This window comes from Eptatretus burgeri, chromosome 14 (genome assembly GCF_056783735.1).
Source record: "Eptatretus burgeri isolate ZD-2024b chromosome 14, Ebu_testis_v1, whole genome shotgun sequence".
Lineage (NCBI taxonomy): Eukaryota > Metazoa > Chordata > Myxini > Myxiniformes > Myxinidae > Eptatretus > Eptatretus burgeri.
This window is the reverse complement of record NC_140974.1, coordinates 67,258,406-67,279,215: the sequence shown is the minus strand read 5'-3', so window position 1 is coordinate 67,279,215 and position 20,810 is coordinate 67,258,406. Positions and strand designations below refer to the sequence as shown.

The window sequence follows — 20,810 nt, the reverse complement described above, 5'->3', positions numbered from 1 at the left end:
AAAACGAATCACAGGAGAGAACAGGGCGGGGCCTGTGGGGCTCGAAGGGTGATGATTTCAAACACGTCGGCTCGCTCTCGGAGAATCGGATCCAGAGGGTCGGTGATTTCCGCGACGTCCGCTTTGCGCGCAGAGGTCAGAGGTCAGAGGTGAGAGGGCGGAGATCAGATCTCGTCTCACCAGCCCTATTAAAAGGCCGCGCAGAGCGCCAGTTCAACGAGTCGATTCAATTCGGGTCTGGAGGCGAGTCTGGAGAGGTCGAGGAGCTGCGCGGAAGTCTGGAGCCTGGCGCTTGAAGCCTTCAGTCGGTGGAGAGGTTCGGACACCAGGAGGAGACGTGGGCTGGGAGCGCAGCCCCGCCTGCTGTGCCGCGAAAAACCTGCGCGCTTGTGTACGAGCCGGAGAGAACTCGCCAACCAGCTCCGAACGGTCCGAGGTGATCGGTCTTTGGGACAGTCCGAGCAGCGTGAGGGACGGACGGGCTCTTAAAGAGAGCATCAACTCAAAAAGAGCGAAGGCCTGTTCGTTCCTCTCAGGCATTGCCGGCCGGGGCCCGTACCACCAGGCCTGAGCCGGACCGCGGTTACGCTAGCTGCCGTGGGGAAGAAGCGTCGTGGGTCGCTCAGCGAGAAAGGTAACCTGCGCGGCCTTGCAGAGCCTCTGCGGTCTACACGACTCCACGTTATAAAGGCCCACGGGCCCAGTCTGACTCCCCTGTCTATGGGGGTGGTCATTTTTTCCTGGGGTTTTGCTTTCGAATGCATGCTATGGCGCCATGTCTTGTAAGTAAAAACCTGTTAAGTGACTGTATATAATTGCTCATAGACGGTTGTAGTGCTTCGCCTTGCCCGTGTCTTTGTCCCCGTCCCGCAGTCTTCATAAAACAACTGCATGCGTGTTTTGCTTTTGTTGACTGTATAAGTGTTTTTCATTGCTTTCTGGTATATGTGTGTGGAAATAAAAAAATGTGCTTGTGTGAATGTTACCCGTTCGTCATGTCATTTTTCCCCCATTGAAATGCCATCTTGTATTGCGGAATATTAGTTGGTTTTTAAATAACCGATAAATAGAATCGGGTCCGGCGAGGTCTGGCGATAATACCCGCTCGGTTATCCCAGAACGGAATGGACCGCTTAAGCGGTTCGTGTCCAAGCAGGCCTTCGCCGAGGTACGGTCCCTCGATAGGTTACCCACGTGGGTACTTAGGTATATCGATATTCGGCGATTGACCCTATTTCGCGCGGGTTGAATACGGACTGGGCTGTGGTGGGATTAAAAACCCACCCGTGACTGGTTTCTGGCGTTGTTCCAGAAAGTCACGACTGAATTGTCCGTTCGGTGGGCGAGTGGCCGTTATTAGTTAACGCGGTCACTCGCACTCCAGGCTGGTGTAGATTCGTAACACTGGTGTTCAGGAGTGTGGGATTAAAATCCATCCCGCCTCCAATCAAATTAACGGGAATCGCATCAGGGGTGTGTGGAGCGACCCTCAATTCCCATTAAATTTCGAGCGTTTTAAAAACTTATTCCGACAAACAAGATGGCGGTTCAAGGCGAACGGGTGCAGGGTGGTTTAGAAATGTGTATTGATGGAGGATCCATGGCCCGGGACGGTTGTTTTTATGACCCCACCAATAATTTTATTCAGTGGGGGAGCTCACCCTCATATACTGAGCATGAACTTTGCCGACAAACGAACTCGAAGTCGCACAATAGCGGCGCGATCGCATCTCAGCGCAACACGGAGCGAGCTGCTATTAATAGCACAACAAACGGCACCACGCGAGGCGTGGGCTCCCAGCTACCCATTCAGACCACGTAGTCGCGGCAGGCGCCATGGCAGGCGTGGCAGGATGCCGGAGCATGCATTGACGGGCTTTGGAGACAAGTGTCGAAGTCCTTGCAGCGGTGGAGGAATGGTGACAACTATATCGGGGAATTGCATTCGTTTTCCTTTGAATTGGACGAGGCACGGCGGCGCGTAGATGAGGTTCAGGAGGATTGGGTACATAAGGAGTCACAACAATTGGCCAATGCGCAGGAACTAATTCGGGAGCTGGAGAAGCACTTGGCCAACATAGGCGAAGTAATAGCTGGAGGAGAGATGAGAGTAGAGCGGCTTACCCTTGTGTTGGAACAGGAGAGCGAACTGAATAAGAGAATGAACGAAAGAATGGAAGAAGCATGCAAATTGAGGGAAGAATGGAAAAAAAGCTGGGAAAAGGAAAGAAGTGAACACGATTTGGAATTGGAACATCTGAAGGAAGAGGTAAGAACAGGCAATCAGGAAAGAGAAAGCCTAGAACGGAAGATAAAAAGAGGAGAGGAACATCTGGAGGAAAGGACGGAAGAATTGCTGGAAAAGTCAAAACAGTTCGAAGAACTACAGGAAGAAATGAGGGAGGAAGGAGAAAGGAAAACAAAGCTAGAAAAGGAAAAACGCAAACAAGATGGGGAATTGGAACTACTGAAGCGAGAGGTAAGGGCAGGCCAGATAAAAAGAGAAACGCTGGAAGGGAAGATAAAAAATAGAAAAGGAATGGCAGGAAAAACTAAAGGAGTACAGTAAGAAAAGGGACGAATTGAGGGAGTAAGCATGCAAAGAAGGTGAGGAGACGAGAAGGGAATTATGGAAAAAAAAAACTTCTGAGTTAGTGAAACACCAAAGCAGAAAGAGAGAATTACAAAACGAACTGAGGATGTTAAGAGAGGAAAGAACGAGAACGGAGAATGAAACGTTAAGGAACCACACTGTGCAGATCAAACAGCTGGAAGCCAAGGCCAGATTAAAGAATGAGGAACAAGAGAAGCAGTGGAATAAGAAACAAAAAGAACAAGGAATGAACCAGAAAGGGAAATTAACCAATTGAGGGAAATGATGAGATTGCAGGAGGAACAAGAGAAGCAGTGGAATAAGAAACAAAAAGAACAAGGAATGAACCAGGAAAGGGAAATTAACCAATTAAATGAAACAACGAGATTGCAGAATAAGGAACAAGAGAGACAGTGGAATAAAAAGCAAAAAGAGTAGGAATTTGAAACTGAACAACAAAAGGAAAAACAAGGTTGGAGTTGGAGAACAAGGAATGAAACAGGAAAGGGAGATTAACCAATTGAGGGAAACTATGAGATTGGAGAAGGAAGAACATGAGAGACAGTGGGATAGAAAACAAAAAGAACATGAATTTGAGGTTGACCAATTGAAAGAAAAAGCAAGGTTGGAGTATGAGGAGATAGTGAAAAAACAAGAAATGAAACAGGAAAGGGAGATCAACCAATTGAGGGAAACTATGAGATTGGAGAATGAAGAACATGAGAGACGGCGGAATAGAAAACACAAAGAAAACGAGTTTGAAGTTAACTAACTCAAGGAGAGAGCAAAATTTGAGTCCACAGAGATGGAAAAACTCCGGAAAGAGAACGAACAACTCAAAAAGCTCAGAGAGGAAGAACGACTCAAAAGGAGCCAGGAAGTAGAACGGCACAATAAGGTGGGATGTGTGACAGCACCACAAGGAGTAATGTTAGTGGTGCAGGACTTGATTGACACCACTCGTCGGATGAGAGAACAATTAGGGCAAACCCTGATAAAGGAGACACAAATAATAACAGAGACAAAGAAGGAAATAGAAGTATTGCCAGAGACAGGAGATAGACCGAGTCGAGACTGAATTAAATAGACACGAAGAGACAACAGAAATAAAATGTATAGAGACTCGGGAGATAGGAAAAGTAGAGGAGAGACTACACAATAAAGATGGGGTGAAACACGAGCACACACACATGGAGGTAGTGGAGTACAATGAGGGGGAGCTCGGGGTATGTAACTTGACCCGGTGCAAGCAGCCGGATAGCCTCCTTCAGAAACAAGGGGAGGGAGTATGCCCCCTTTGAAGCAGATCACGACCAGGTGAGTCCGGTCATGCTGAGCGAGTTAGGAGGGGCGAGTGCTGTTGACGGGTACACAATGAGCTTGGGGGGTGTGAAGGCCCCGGGAGCCCTGGTGGTGGTGCTGATTCCCAGCGTGGTTGTTCCGGTGTGTGTGGTTTCATGGTGTATGTTCACGAATGTGGCGAAATGTGTGCTGCAACGCATGCATGGCGTGAGTGAAAGGCCGTGTACGAGTAGAATGGTGTGCGAGGTTGCGAGTGAGCCGAAGTGCGTGCCTCCCAGCACACCGAGTGTGGATGAAACGCCGTGTGTGGATGAAGCACCGTGTGTGGAAGAGACAGCGTGTGCGAGTGAAATGGCGAGGGTGAGTAAAAAGGTGTGTGTGAGTGAAACCCCCTGTGCAAGTGAAAGGCCGTGTGTGAGTGGAACCACGTGTGCGAGTAAAAGGGCATGCGTGAGTGAACGGCCGTGTGTGAGAGAGACCGTGTGTGTGAGGTCGCTGTATGCGAGGGAGATGGCAGTCGGCATGCGGGAACATGCAACCGCATCTCCCGGTGTGAGTGTCATCTTGAGGTGTGTGAGCCTCATGCAACGCGGTAGTGCGTGCGCCAGAGTGCGGCGACAATGGAGCCTGACGGTGGACAAAGGCCGAATAGCGGCCGTAGCTATTTCGGGAACCGTGCGGGGTTTGCATGGCAGCGCGCATGGGGTCCGTACTGTGCTACGCACGAGGCCGCCACGTGCGTGCCTGCGGGAGTGAAGCCCGGTCCATAAACGCACGCGGTGGATTAGCCGATCCCGCGGACGGACAGAAGGTAGGCTGGATGTGGATTTGGACCAGATGGGTTCTCCACGCGAGCGTGTTTGTGAAGCTCCGACGAGTAGAGCACATGTGTTCGCGTGGGGAACCCCTCGAAACGCGAGGCTTGCTTTTAATGCGCAGGGTGACGTCGTGGCTGCATGGTTGGAATCCGGCAGGAGGGGAAATCCCTGCCGGATGGTACCGTCCGAGGAGGGACGAGGTGCGGGAAGCGCGAGCAGCCGCCATGACATCACGGGGAGAAAGCGCAGGTTGCGAGTTTCCGCGCTGGTGGCGCATTTAAAAAAAAAAAAGCAAGCCTCGCTTCGGGTGAACAGGATTCCCTGGGCAGGGGTGGAAGACCCCTTGGCCAGGGGCACAGGATGGAACTTGTCAGGGGGAAGGGTAAGCTTAGTTAGACCGGGCTCCATGGGGCAGGGACAAGTCCTCATGGGGCCCGTGGAATGGATTAGGTAGAGGGATTCAGTTTAGATTTAGGATGGGAAATAGGATTATTTTGAGGACAAAGACAGACTTTGAGTGTGTAGAGGGGACGTAGCTTAGCTACGTAGCATAAATGGGATGTGCTGTAGTTTAAGGGACGACGAGGGAGCACGAGGTAGTTATGGGAATTAGTGAGAAGAATGGCAGTGATCAGCGATGTGAGAGATGAGGTGTGAAATGAAAAATGTACTTGGTGAGTGAGTGAGGCCAGCGGGCCTGAGTGTATGGAGCAAATGTGGAATGCATGGTGTGATGAGTGATTGGGGGGAGGAGTGATTCCCACCAAAAGGACCCCGGGGTCAGTATAGAGTGAGTTAGGGGGTTAGTCAAATTGACAAAATGAAGGTCGTTTTGTTGTTGTTGGGAAAGTAGGCTCGAAACCCATTTGGAGGGGTGCAGGAGCCCTGTTGACGGGCTGGGAGCGTGGCTGCGAACGGTGAGTATCACTTACTGGGTACCCCGGGCACCGGGCTAGTCGGCCACGGTAGGCCAAGGGTCCATGGGGGGCCAGGATAGCGTAATGGGCACGGGTGGGCCCGCATGATGCGGGGCCCAGGGCGCCATTGGCCGCGTGGGCAGTGCATTGGGCACGGGCACCCAGGGAAGGGGCCCGGGGCGCCAGCCTGCCATGTGAGCGTTTCAGGGGAGTCACCAGGGAGGGCACTCCCCAGTGTTTAGGGAGCTGGTAGGCTCGGAGACAGTGTAGTGCCCGGGGGTGCTATCGTTGGAGAATCGGCAGAGGGTGGTTCCTGCCAAGGGAGCCACGCGTCCCAGCCATGAGACCGTGTGAGGGCACGGGAGGAAAATTCAAGGGCGAGGCCCGAAATTGTGAGGACACCAACACAGGCGACGGGAATCTTGGTTGTTAGAACCGATAGTTTTAGCGAGAGGCGCTTTTGGAAAACCCCGGGGTAGGTTAACAGTTAAATGGTTAGGGTAGATAGGAAGTGTACCCCTCCGCACCATCCATCCCTTTGCTCTCGTTGTGGGCTGCTGGACCCACCTTGGGTTGAGATCGCTGAAATCTGAGGAGACCATTCTGAGGCTTAGATTGGGCCTCGACACAGGACACGAGCTCTCCCTTATTCCCCTCTAGGAAGGGAACGTAGAGGTTGGGAGTAGGCTAGGAGACATGATAGGTTAGCCGGACAGAGAAAATAAAGGGGGTGAGGGAGACGATTTATATTGGGGAAATAAAAAAAAAAAAATAAGTTGGGGCTAAATTTGGGGATTTTTTGCAAATTAAGGGGGTGGGTATGGACAGAGACAGGCAAAGGCAATAGGTTTGGAGGGAGACAGTAGGGTAGGTCCGAGCCCGCCTTCTGAGTGGCTAGCACCAACGCACTCCCCACACGAACCTCATTACTGCAAGGCCTGTGCCGGTCATTCATCTGCCAGCTGTTTTGCTGCAAGGCCTGTGCAGGTCATTCATCTGCCGGCTGTTTTGCTGCAAGGCCTGCGCCGGCCAGTTCATCTGCCGGCTGTTTTTCTGCAAGGCCTGTGCCGGCCAGGTCATCTGCCGGCTGTTTTGCTGCAAGGCCTGTGCCGGTCATTCATCTGCCGGCTGTTTTGCTGCAAGGCCTGTGCCGGCCAGTTCATCTGCCGGCTATTTTGCTACAACTGCCTTGTTTTGCCTTGCCATGCCTTGTCTGCCTGCCTTTGCCTTGACCCCATGCCTGCCAGCCCTTGTTGTTGCATTGGCCCCATTCTATTCATTACCATGTGCACCAGGATCATCGTGCGTGCTGCAGGGACTGCCCTGAAGGCAGCTGCATCACGGGACTGCATTGGCTGCTCGTGCACCGTGTGTTTCATCCATCCATCCATTCATTGTTTGTGTTTGCTTGTGCCAGGATCATCGAGCGTTCTGCAGGGACTGCCCTGTAGGCAGCCGCATCACGGGACTGCACCGGCAGCCCGTGCACCGTTTTTTTGCTTGAGTCAGATCATCACGCGTTCTGCAGGGACTGCCCTGTAGGCAGCCGCACACGGGACTGCACTGGCAGCCCGTGCACCGCTTGTGTTCACTGCGCTCATTTCACGGGGAAGGCCTAGGACTGCGCTTGAGCAGCCGGCCACATTCCCTGTCACCTGCAATTGTTCATGAGCCAGAGACTGCGTGTGAGTTGCCTGGCTCCTGTTTTTCTTTTCCTGCAGAGTCCATCAATCCTGGGCCATGGTGTAGTGTAAAATGTATAAGTTAAGTTAAGGGTAAAATTGTACATGAGTTGCTTCCCCCCTACATGTGTGTCGTAGCGCCGGCAATTTATTTAAGTCATCTGTATGAGTGGGTTTGTTTAGTTAGTTACTCTGCCCGTAGGTTATTTATTTTTGGGACACGAATACACTAAATGTCGCACTCAGGGATCCGAAGGTAAAACGTACGAGGGGAACCTTACACACGATGGCACACGAAAATTCGACAACTCGGGACGAGTCTGTAAAAAGGGGAGGGAGTAGTGTTATGGCTGTGGAAATTCGCAAAACACCATAAAGGTCCTCAGTTCAGTTAGATTGATAAGTCTGTGTTCAGTTAGATTTACCCACCATTGTTTAATTGGATTTATTCGTGTCACAGGGCTGTGATCTTTGAGATAGCCGTTTTTCTTTCACTATCGTTGTTTTGGACCAACCACCAACATCACTCTCATCAACCGCTTCACAACAACCACAACCACACCTGCCTCTCAACAACCACGCCATCCTCACCACTCCGCCAGCAACCGTCAACATCTCCACAAAACAAACATTGCTTCAGCTTCGTCTCCGAAACGACGCCATCTTTGCACCAGCCACGGCGAGTCCCCAGCGAACAGCGTCGCTGCAAACCAACGCGGGGGGTTTCTTTGTGAGCGCAAGTCTGGTGATTTCTACCACGTCCGCTCTGTGTGGAAGCTTCGCCTCGGAAAACGGATCACGTTAGAGAAAGGGCCGGGGCCTGTGGGGGTCGAAGGGTGATGATTTCAAACACGTCGGCTCGCTCTCGGAGAATCGGATCCAGAGGGTTGGTGATTTCCGTGACGTCCGCTTTCCACGCAGAGGTCAGAGGTCAGAGGTGAGAAGGCGGAGATCAGATCTCGTCTCACCAGCCCTACAAAAGACCGCGCAGAGCAACAGTTCAACGAGTCGAGTCAAGTCGGGTCTGGAGGCAAGTCTGGAGAGGTTGAGGGGCTGCGCGGAAGTCTGGAGCCTGGCGCTTGGAGACTTCAGTCGGTGGAGAGGTTCGGACACCAGGAGGAGACGCGAGCTGGGAGCGCAGCCCTGCCTGCTATGCCGAGTAGACCTGCACGCTCATGTACGAGCCGGAGAGAACTCACCAACCAGCTCCGAACGGTCCGAGGTGATCGGGCGTCGGGAGAGTCCGAGCAGCACGAGGGACAGACGGGCTCTTAAAGAGAGCATCAACTCAAAAAGAGCGAAGGCCCGTTCGTTCCTCTCAGGCATTGCCGGCCGGGGCCCGTACGACAAGGCCTGAGCCGGACCGCGGTTACGCTAGCTGCCGTGGGGAAAGAGCGTCGTGGGTCGCCCAGCGAGGAAGGTAACCTGCGCGGCCTCGCGGAGCCGCTGTGGTCTACACGGCTCCACGTTATAAAGGCCCACGGGCCCAGTCTGACTCCCCTGTCTATGGGGGTGATCTTTTTTCATGGGGTTTTGCTTTCGAATGCATGTTGTGGCACCGTGTCTTGAAAGTAAAAACCTGTTAAGTGACTGTATATAATTGCTCATAGACGGTTGTAGTGCTTCGCCTCGCCCTTGTCTTTGTCCCCGTCCCGCAGTCTTCATTAAACAACTGCATGCGTGTTTTGCTTTTGTTGACTGTACAAGTGTTTTTCATTGCTTTCTGGTATATGTGTGTAGAAATAAAAAATATGCTTGTGTGAATGTTACCCGTTCGTCACGTCATTTTTCCCCCATTGAAATGCCATCTTGTATTGCGGAATATTAGTTGGTTTTTAAATAACTGTAAAATAGAATCGGGTCCGGCGAGGTCTGGCGATAATACCCGCTCGGTTATCCCAGAACGGAACGGACCGCTGAAGCGGTTCGTGTCCAAGCAGGCCTTCGCCGAGGTACGGTCCCTCAGTAGGTTACCCGCGCGGGTACTTAGGTATATCGATATTCGGCGATTGACCCTATTTCGCACGCGTAGAATACGGACTGGGCCGTGGTGGGATTAAAAACCCACCCGTGACTGGTTTCTGGCGTTGTTCCAGAAAGTCACGACTGAATTGTCCGTTTGGTGGGCGAGCGGCCGTCATTAGTTAACGCGGTCACTCGCACGCCGGGCAGGCATAGATTCGTAACAATATATATATATATATATATATATATATATATATATATATATATATATATATATATATATATATATATATATATATATATATACATATATTGGTCCCAGGAGCGATTGGTCTGATTTCACAATTGTAATGGGAGCCCACATAATGCGGAACGCAGCATTGGTTTGCTCGGCCAATTAATTAACCGACACGTAGTCGAATCGCAGGCACAGTTCCCTGTTTGCAATGCTTTACATGCAAAACCGACTTTGGGTGCAAAGATACAGCCCGAGTTAAGGGTTGTAGACGGCGTACATGGTCTCTTGAGACAAGCAATCCTCTCAGAGTTATGCAGAGGCAACATCTGTAAATACAGAGTGAGCCAGGAATATGGTCATTTTTGAAATATGTGTGAAGGAAACAAAAAATTGTCTTTCAAAATAAATTCATTCATGATATTGAAGTACATAACATGCATTTTTTAAATTATTATTATAATTATTATTATCATATTTCTTTTTAACGGATTTCGTTTTATTTTTTGCAGGCAAAACACTTGAGTGACCATGTGGAACTGGTCGGGTGAAGAACGTGCTTTCACTATCAAAGCTTTTTACAAGAATAATGATCGTGCAACTGCTGCACAACGTCAATTCAAAGTCCATTTCAATGTTCAACGTCATGGAAATATGCCATCTGTTCGTGCTATCAAGTTATGGGTTCAGAAGTTTGAGAGGACTGATTCAACTTTAAAAGAGATACTGCCAGGAGCACCCAAATCAGTAAGAACGGCACAAAACATTGAGCATGTAAGGGAGTCAATTTTGAGAAGTCCGCATCGCTCCAGCCGAAAGCATGCATCAGCCTTAAGAATTTCTCAAACAGCTCTGTCATATCTAAAGGACAAAGTGTATGTTAACAATCCACAAACTCTTCATGAGCTTAAGGAAAACATCAGATGCAAAAGCAATGATATTGAGGTGGCTATGTTGCAGAACATCATGAATATAATTGGCGTCCAAGATTGGAGGAATGTGTCAGACGAAATGGTGCGCATCTCCTCGAGGTTCTTTTCCACAAATAAATGGGATGTTTTGGACTTAACTTTGTTGTTAGAATTTGTTTTGAAATAAAACTCTTTATTACCTTTACACGAGTGTTTAAAATAAGTGCCGATAGAAAGTCTCCACCCCCTTTCAAAATGTTCACCTTTTGTTGCCTTATAGCCTGGAATTAAAATGCATTAAATCAGACTCTTTCAACCTTTATTTACATATCATAACCCACAATTTCCAAGTGAAAAGCAAATTGTTCAAATTTCAGAAAATTAATTAAAAGTACAAAACTAGAATATCTTGGTTGGATAAGTGTCCACCCCACCCCCCACCCCACCCCCCCCCCCGAGTTAATACAGGGGTGAGTGGGTTGGGGAGAGGGGGTGAGTATTGTGGACAAGGTGCAGAACAGACAAAACCATCAGAAAAAAAATCATTTGAAGAAGAAGACATATATCCTGGTTGAAAAGAACACACGTCACATTTGTGAAAGAGAGACAACAGTTTAAAAACATTCTTAAAATGATTTTTTAATTTTTTTTTTTTAAGAAGTATTTACATGAATTACAGGTATTACAGGATTGAACGAAATAGGATATGTTAAAACAGCATGTGGAGACTGCTGGGAGATGTCCATGGGGAGTGGAGAGGGAAGGAAGTTTTGGAGGAGGTAAGCATGAGGGGAGGGGGGAGGCAGTGTGATGGGATGGGAATTCAGCGTGAGGGAAAGGGAAGGCAGTGTGAGAGAAAGAGAAGGTAAGGCAGCATGAAGGGAAGGGAAGGCAGCGTGAGGGGAAAGGAAAGCAGTGTGAGGAGCAGGGAAGGGAAGGCAGCGTGAGATGAGGGGAAGGGAAGGGTGATAAAATGCACCCAAACAGTAACATTTTCTTTCTAACTACCGGGATCGATAATAACAACCGGGCGGGAACATATAAAAATCCACGCTATCTACCTGGTAAAGGCCTGCCTGTATGCATGCATGCTCGCACAGGCAGTGACCTTTGCATCCCTCTGAATGGCTCACTCTGAATCTGATTCATACATACTACACCATGGGGAAGCAGTTTTAAATTCAAAATGAAAGCATCAATCCGAAACAGAGGCAGGGGGAGCAGGGGTAGGGAGGGAGGTGGGAGAGAGAGAGAGAAGGGTGGGAGAGAAAGGGATAGGGATGAGAGAGAGGGGTGAGAGAGAGGGAGAGGGGTGGGAGAGAGAGGGGTGAGGAGCGAGATGGGTGGGAGAGAGAGAGGGGTGGGAGAGAGAGAGGGGTGAGAGAGCGAGAGGGGTGGGACAGAGAGAGGGGTTGAGAGAGCGAGAGGAGTGGGAGAGAGAGAGAGAGAGAGAGAGAGAGAGAGAGAGAGAGAGAGAGAGAGAGAGAGAGAGAGAGAGAGGTGAGAGAGCGAGAGGAGTGGGTGAGAGAGAGAGAGAGTGAGAGTGCGAGGGGTGGGAGAGAGGGAGAGGAGTGGGAGAGATAGAGGGAGAGGGTGGGAGAGAAAGGGATAGGGATGAGAGAGAGAGAGGGATGAGAGAGCGAGAGGGGTGGGAGAGAGAGAGAGGGGGTGAGAGAGCGAGAGGGGTGGGAGAGAGAGAGGGGTGAGAGAGCGAGAGGGGTGGGAGAGAGAGGGGGTGAGAGAGCGAGAGGAGTGGGAGAGAGAGGGGTGAGAGAGCGAGAGGAGTGGGAGAGAGAGAGGGTTGAGAGAGCGAGAGGAGTGGGAGAGAGAGAGGGTGAGAGGGGTAGGAGAGAGAGAGGGTGAGAGGGGTAGGAGAGAGAGAGAGCAGTGGGAGAGAGAGAGAGTGAGAGGGGTGGGAGAGAGAGAGAGTGAGAGGGGTGGGAGAGAGAGAGTGAGAGGGGTGGGAGAGAGAGTGAGAGGGGTGGGAGAGAGGGAGAGGAGTGGGAGAGAGAGAGGGAGAGGGTGGGATAGAGAGAGGGGGAGAGGTGTGGGAGAGAGAGGGAGAGGGGTGAGAGAGCAAGAGGGGTGGGGAGAGAGAGAGGGAGAGGGGTGGGAGAGAGATGGAGAGGGGTGGGAGAGAAAGTGACAGGGATGAGAGGGAGAGGGGTGAGAGAGAGAGGGGAGAGAGTGGGAGAGAGAGAGCGAGAGGGGTGGGAGAGAGAGAGAGCAAGAGGGGTAGGAGAGAGAGGATAAGAGGGGTGGGAGAGAGAGAGAGAGGGGAGGTGAGAGAGTGAGAGGGGTGCGAGAGAGAGAGAGAAGGGGTGGGAGAGAGAGAGGTGGGAGAGAGAGAGGTGGGAGAGGGGTGGGAGAAAGAGAGCGAGAGGGGTGGGAGAGAGAGGGAGAGGGGTGGGAGAGAGAGGGAGAGGGGTGGGAGAGAGAGGGAGAGGGGTGGGAGAGAGAGGGAGAGAAAGAGAGAGGGAGAGGAGTGGGAGAGAGAGAGGGAGAGGAGTGGAAGAGAGGGAGAGGTGTGGGAGAGGGAGGGAGAGGGGTTAGAGAGGGAGAGGGGTGAGAGAGGGAGAGGGGGAGAGGGGTGAGAGAGGGAGAGGGGTGAGAGAGGGAGAGGGGTGAGAGAGGGAGAGGGGTGAGAGAGGGAGAGGGGTGAGAGAGGGAGAGGGGTGAGAGAGGGAGAGGGGTGAGAGAGAGCGAGAGGAGTGGGAGAGAGATGTGGGAGAGAGAGACAGAGCGAACGGGGTGGGAGAGAGGGAGAGGGAGAAGGGTGGGAGAGAGATGAAGAGGGGTGTGTGAGAGAGAGAGAGAGAGAGAGAGAGAGAGAGAGAGAGAGAGAGAGAGAGAGAGAGAGAGAGAGAGAGAGAGAGAGAGAGAGAGAGAGAGAGAGAGGGTGAGAGAGGGAGAGGGGTGGGAGAGAAGTGAGAGAGAGAGAGAGGTGAGAGAGCGAGAGGAGTGGGTGAGAGAGAGAGAGTGAGAGTGCGAGGGGTGGGAGAGAGGGAGAGGAGTGGGAGAGATAGAGGGAGAGGGTGGGAGAGAAAGGGATTTGAAGTCCATCCAAGAGACGGAACAGACATTGATGAATCACCCTGCATGTGAAATATTGGGATGACAGTTTATAGCTGGGTCGGGATTCAAACTCAGGCTAGACAGCTTAGAGTGTGTGTGCGTGTGTACCTCTCGGCTATCCTGCTGTGATGTGGCGATGCATTGCTTTGTAACATTACTTTGAAAACATTTTTTTACTCATTGTAATCATCTAATTTATTTTGCTTGCCTAACTCCAGAAATGTCCCGACAGAGAACTGGGCTGCAGTGTCACCACCAAAGCTTGTAAAGCGCTCGCCAAGTGGTGTAACCACTCAAACAAGCACTCCAACGAAATGGTTGAAGAAACTTTTTTTATCGTTAAGAAACCGTTGCGGCCTGTTCCAACTCATGGCATTGTTGAGCAGGCCAAAAAAACGGCGAGTTAAAACCCCAGCGAGGGAAAGCGAGGTGACCAAGGATGAGCCTTGGTAAAGGATAATTAAATAAGGCTGTTAATTATCTTCTGAAGGGGTGTTTTAATTAATCCAAACACCCCATTTTCGGTCATGCACTTCTGTGGAGTCTTCTTCGTGTGCATCCCAAGTTTCAGGCTGCGCGGTTTCAGGGTTTTGAAGTTATGGAGGAGACACACTCACACACACACACACACACACACACACACACACACACACACACACACACACACACTTATTATTAGAGATGTAGATTCAGTTTGGAGGAGAAAAGAAGGAGAGGGGTTGGGATTTAGAGCCAGGAGCTGAAGGAAATTCAATAGAAATGAGAATTATTACAGAGTAAAAAATATATTTTTTAAATTGTTTGTTTGGTTGTTATGAATTTTTTGAAACGAGGAGAAGAAATGGAAATAGGAAATAGGATAGGATAGTGTTGAGGAAAAAGAAGCAAGATATCTGGGAAAACACCCAGGATTGAGCTAAAGGCCCGGTCACACCTTGACGTTTTAGCCAACGTAAGCCGATTTTTTTATTTTTTTTTTAAAACGCTGGCACACGTTGAATACGTTATGGGTAAGTTTTGATAACATTGAGAGCACGCTGAAAAACACTGCCATACGTCGTTGTACGTTGGCTTTAAACGTTGTACTTTTTGGTTGTCCTCAAATTTTTTCATGCTTGAAATTTCACGACGTATGCCGGCGTATGACTCACACGTTCCGCTACGCTGGCCACAAGTTGTATGCACGGTCTGCGATCGTTGACAGACGTCAACACATGCTACTTGTAAGTTAATCATAAGTTGAGACACGCCGAGGTAATGTTTTGCGTACCCGAAACTTATTTCTAACCTATGATTAACGTGTTGTTGGCACGTTACGCGATCGTTGCCACACATCGACAGACGTTACTTTTAAGTTACTCATAGGCTGAAAGACGTCGGTATAATGGTCGTCCTTGCGTCATCGTCCACGGCCACGGCCAGGACACTTATTTGCAGCATTCTTCAAACTTTTCTTCGGCATGACGAGGATGTTCACACTTCGATGTCTAGCTTGGCTACGATTCCAATTGTCCATCGGCAGCGTCTATTTAAAATAGTCAAGTTTGAGCGTTTTAACACGTTCAGAAGAAACGCTTCAGATTTCAAAACCCCAGCGTCAAAAAACAAAGGCGAGTGAAAGCAATTTAAATCGTTCATTGTAAACAATGAGAATAGCTGAGTAGTACCGTTTAAAAGTTGTTGAGTGCAAAAAAAATCCAATTGTTGAGCACAAGCGTCTACTTTCAATAGTGGAGATGCAGCCATTTAAATCGTTGAGTTTATCATTTAAATCGTTAAATCGTTAAACGCAAGGACGATCCATCATAACCCACACCCTCCCCCTCACACTCACCTACTACTGCCAACATGAATAAACTACTACTAATACTAATACCAATACTGACACTGATACTGTTACTGCTGACAGGGACATCGACTCAAAAAGGACTCGAAAACACTGTTGGGTTCCCCTTTTATGAGCAGCATTTTTATATACCAATTCCCAAAACCACTGGGAACACGTCTTTATATGGCAGTTGTAAGCTAGAAACACGTTCATTTATTTTTTTTTTTTGAACGACCGGAAGACGTCATTGGAATACGTCTACATACGTCGATGTGTGTTGGGACTATGTAAAGAATTGGTTCAAAGCACGTCAAACATAAGTTAGAAATAAGTTTCGCGTAAAAAAGACATTACCGCGACGTGTTTCGACTTATGAGTAGCTTATAAGTAGCCTTTGTGGACGTGTGTAAGCGTCCGCATATCGTGTGTAAAACTTATCCCCATCACATGCGGAACGTGTGTCATACGCCGAGTACGTCGTAAAATTTTGAACATGTTTAAAATTTCTTTACGTACTCTACTTACTACGACGTATGATAGCGTACTTTAGCGTTGTACTCACGTATACCAAACTTACTCATACCGTATTTGACGTGCCCCAACGTTTTAGACACATTTTTCTTAGGTCGGCATACGTTGGCAAGATCGCCAAGGTGTGACCGCGACGTTGACACTTCCATGTCTACGGCAGTTATGATTCGAATCGTTGTGCGTCAGCCTTTTAATAGGCTACGTCACGACATCGTCGGCGATGCGTGCAACGCGCTATGCCTAAGTTAGACTATCGTTGGGCATCGGTTGTGTAGGCCGACAACAGGTTCAGCATTCGTTGGTATATGTTATCTATAACACAACGAAACGTTCTGTGTCCGTTACCAATGCGTTATACATAAGACCAAGTCGCTATGAATACGTCCGAATCTTTAAAAAAAAACATCAAAAGTTCAACGTAAGCCAGCGTTTTAGATACATTTTAATACGTTGCATTCGCTGGCTAAAACGTCAAGGTGTGACCGGGCCTTAAGCAGGGCACACTTTCTATTCGAGGAAGGCCTTAAAAAAGGCCGTTCAGACCTTGACAATACGAAACGAATAGCACAAAACAATTAACTAATTAACCTGAAATATTTCATGGGACAAAACAAAACACATTGAAGAATGACACACGCAAAACATGACAAATCCAGTTCGAAAAACCCAGCTTTGGTGAAATAGAAGGAGCAACTGCCGAAACTGCCGAAACTGCCTACACGTGAAGGAAACCCCAAACCAGAAGCCTTCTTCTTGCCCTTCCTCACACCCTGGGCCGTCCATGCTGAGTACATGCAGCACTGCTGGGTACACCTTTGCAACTCGATACGCCCTGTGGCATCGAGAGTGGGAAATCACAGAAAGAACAAACTGCTCAAGGCTGTACACCAGCATGTTTTGGTGCCAAGGTTTTTTATGTCCTGTCTGTCTGTCTGTCTGTCTGTCTCTCTCTCCCTCTCCATCTTGTAACCCTGTACAAAGGAGATAAGGCATAAATAATTAAGTTTGTTGTGGCTCCGAGTGGAGGGGATTATGTTTATTATTCATTCCAATTTTCATTGATCAATGTGCAATGTGTTTTTGTGGCTAAGTCCTCACCTGGCATCACCCGAAAACAGGAGGTTTTTACACATACAAACGTATCCCTACCCATGTGTCTGAACGGGGTAAACGTAACCACAGCAAATGACAGCATGTATAATGCTGAACGATACCTCATTTAAGGGCTCTTGGGTCCAGACAATGCATGCAGACATCTACAAATATTGATATGTTCACGCAATTTTGAGTTATATGCATTTTTGTACCGAGGTTGTGCACACGGGTGGTGTATAGGCTTAGAGTCACTGGTTCGCACATTACTAGAAGTAAAAACTAATATATCCACAAACTATTGAGTCAATTCTGTCCAACATGTAATTATCTTTTTGTCTATTTACTCCAACAAGAAACCTTAGCAGTCTTAACAGTTATTGACTATTATGCTATCAAAGGACAATTCCAGCAAACTACCTGAATATTCTCCACTCTATTGGAACTATTTCCCTTACAACAGCACAGTGAAACTGGGTTCATGGACACACACACAAATGGCATCCAGAGAAAGTATGACACGGGACGATTCCGTAACATACAAGTACCTGGTCAGCCTGCGACGGTGGGACAAAGCATTCGTTGCCCATTTTGTCCACAATGTCCCAGTGTGCCTGGGCAGTGTCGGCTGTCGAGCATTGATGGGTATTTCTGCTTAAGTAATATCACCGATTTAATAATTAATACAAAATTCCTTATAAACTGTCAATTGAACGGAAAAAATAAACACTACCGAGCTGAAGTGACCATGTGACTGGCGTTTTCATCTTCACGAACACTTCTGCCTTCTTCCTCTGAATTGCTCACACAAGGCTCGAAACGATATGGCTTCACAATCCCCCCGAAAGAGTTTCCATCACTAATATTGTCTCCAATAGTTTCTTCAAAATCCCTCTGATCAGTTACAACATTCTGAGAACCTTCAGAGATGCTGATGATGGCGGAATCGGTACTGGAATCCGAGCTCGACGTGCAATGTTTCTATATGTAAAGCCACTATTTAGATCAAGGTGGATTCATAATCTGACATCACTGGCGAAATTGAAAGTCGACAATGTATGGTGAAAAAAAAAATTCCCTTCAAATTAGACTGTCATTAATGATTTTCAATGTTTTTCATAAGAATTTTTTTTGGTGTGTTTGGGTTCCCCTTTAAACAGGAGTATATCATTTGCATTTTATTTTGTTTCACCATCAAGTTCTGATATGGAGGACTTTGAGAACTTTCTTGGTTTGTGAAAAGACGAAAGGAAGACGATATCAACACCAAGATAACGTTGCATAAAATTACTCTCTCATTAAAATTGGGAAAAGAATGCTACGTATGAGGCATTGGTATTTGCATTCTAATTAGTGAACCTGAACAAAAGAGTAGCAATCCACTGCTCTCCATGATAAGCATTGTTTTCATTTGCATTTTATTATTGAACTTAAGTAGCTTTTGATACAATCTTAATTTGTTGGAATGTTTAAAGCTGTTGCAATAGAATCATTAACATGAAAAGATCAGCATGCAAATGTTGAAACCTGTGTTGTAATTTTTCAACTGGATCAACATGTGAGTAAAACAAACTAAAAAACCAAAAGGAAAGTACAAGACATATCACTCTACTGAATAAATATTATCATGGTCAGAAAATGCTTTGTGGTTGCCAGGTTCGACCCCAACCATCATCAGCCATTGAGGTATTTTGAGGTTCTTAAAAAGAGAAAGTGTACAACAATAGCCGACTGTTACTATGGAGAACATCAACGCACCTTGGTGTGTAGCTTGGACAGCTGTCGTCTGTCTATATATGTTCGGTAAAGACGTCGCTTGTAGCGAAACTGAGGAAAAATGGGAAGAGACAAAATTAAGAGACTGCAATCCCCCAAGATGGAAGCTCGAATTTCACAATTAGTCTCTTTACACATGACAAAGGAGAGCAAACTCGAGAAAAGAGAATAAAAAGAGAGAAAATAACCAAAGTGGTCTGGGAAGTTAATTCCAAATCCAAATAAATACAAATGTTCATGTGATACAAAGAAACCAGAGTGGGAAAGATGCTTTGAATAAATGGAAGGCAATGGATAAACAATAGAGCATTAATTAATGAAGTTCATGTTTTTTCATGTTCATGTTCATGTTCATTGTTGTTCATGTTCATGTTCATTTTCATGTTCATGTTCATTGTTCATGTTTTTTGTTTTTTTTAAGATTTGTGGAATCAGCATTTTAAAATTCGCAATCGGTTGAGTATAGTAAATGAAGAGAACAACAGGTCATCAACGGATATAATAAAATTTAAAAATTACAGAGCTGAGGAAAGGCTTTGAACACAATTGTGCAATTAGGGGTCAAAAAATTATGGTTAAGAAATACTAACAACCTTCCTCCTTTCCCGAGACTGTATTGCTTTGAAACTTAAGAATCGTAAGAGATTCTAAAATTATTAAACATTTGTGTTTTTAGTGGTTTGAGAACCTGTACAATTGTACATAAATGTTACACAAAAGATACAAGAATTATGGCACGGAAGAGAGGTTCAAGGGAAACATTTGGAAATGATCAGTTGCTCCAAGCCACGACTACTACCACTACTACTACTACTACTATGACTACTACTACTTTACTTGCCCCAATTACTCCCACCTTGTGGGGCCAGTGGTGGGGGGAATTTTAGCCCAGGTTTTCATGAACTGTCTGGCCAGGCCTGTCATTCAACTGAGGTTATTTGGGTAGGAATTTGAAACTTGTTCAGGGTGAGTTGGCTGGCGATATCTCACCTACTCTTCAACGAAAAAGATCATGGCATCTTTCACATCCACCAGCTACTGTTAACAGAAAAGAAACCAAGCTTAACACCCATTCGAGGTACAGTGCACTTTGTGATGCCCTGCCTGTGAAACACCAATCCCATAGTTTATATTTGGGCCAGGAATCAAACCCAGACTGACAACTCTGGGTTAAGTGTGCTCCCTTTTCACCATCCTGTTGAGCTGCATTTAGAAATTCTAAACCAAAAGTTTTACTTCAGCAGAACATATTCAAAAAGATAATTATCTTTATCTTAACAATAACAACAACTAATTATAATTAGTTGTTCTTATTGTTATTGTTGATTATCCTAGTCATTTCTGCTTGAACAGGTCCTTGGCAGGAGATAACCGATCAATCTTATGGGAGCGACCCAGAGATCCCTCACATCCAAGAAGTTGTTACTTGTGCTCAACAGATGGGTCACAACCTTGGCGATAGACTTGGAGAGATTTGGGCCGCATGGCTTGGAATGGCTTGTCAAGCGAGATGTGTGCTCAGGCACAGCCGCCCTGTACACTTCATCCTCGAGAGGAGGCCTTAGCAAAGCGTCTCCATTGTGGTGAAGATGGAACAAACCTGGAAGTGGAAGTGATGCAGTAACGTCATCACAACGCAAATCAGCTGACGACATCATCCCGTCCTTCTCACTCCTTCTCACTTCACCATTGGAGATTATCGGAGTAGATTTATGTTGAACGATCCCCTGATTTTTTGAAAGGGGATCGATGTTGAGGCGAACTCCAACAACAACCCAAAAATAACTCCCCCACACCCCCTAATACCCCAGGATGCAACGTGGAACTAGCCTTTTCTAGAATTTGCCACGGGCTGCAGTGTTTTTCTCAGAAGTGTTGCAAACCTCCATTTAAAAAAAAAATTTGCACCTTGCCTTCGCCATACTCTTTCTACAGGTATGGACACTTGGTAGGTTGTTATCCTGTTGTGAAAAAAAAACACTTCTCTGGAACGCTTTTACTATTTTGCATTTTGTTGTTTATGTACGCTTTATTGCTTGATATTTCAATACTGCTGGTTTGAATTAAAACCCATTACGTATTGTG

General features: G+C 47.5%; 1 protein-coding gene across 8 annotated transcripts in view; it reads right to left on the bottom strand.

Moving 5' to 3' along the window:
* LOC147013515 (SH3 and multiple ankyrin repeat domains protein 3-like) overlaps window positions 1–20,810 on the bottom strand; it is a 522,196-nt gene that overhangs the window by 376,489 nt on the left and 124,897 nt on the right. For all 8 annotated transcript variants that reach the window (XR_015051346.1, XR_015051345.1, XM_085855370.1 and 5 more), the window contains one exon: window positions 18,708–18,776. Coding sequence is in view for 6 of the 8 variants with exons in the window: in XM_085855370.1 (XP_085711496.1) it covers window positions 18,708–18,776 (69 nt within the window). In the remaining 2 variants the exon portion in view is untranslated. The remainder of the gene's footprint in view (window positions 1–18,707; window positions 18,777–20,810) is intronic.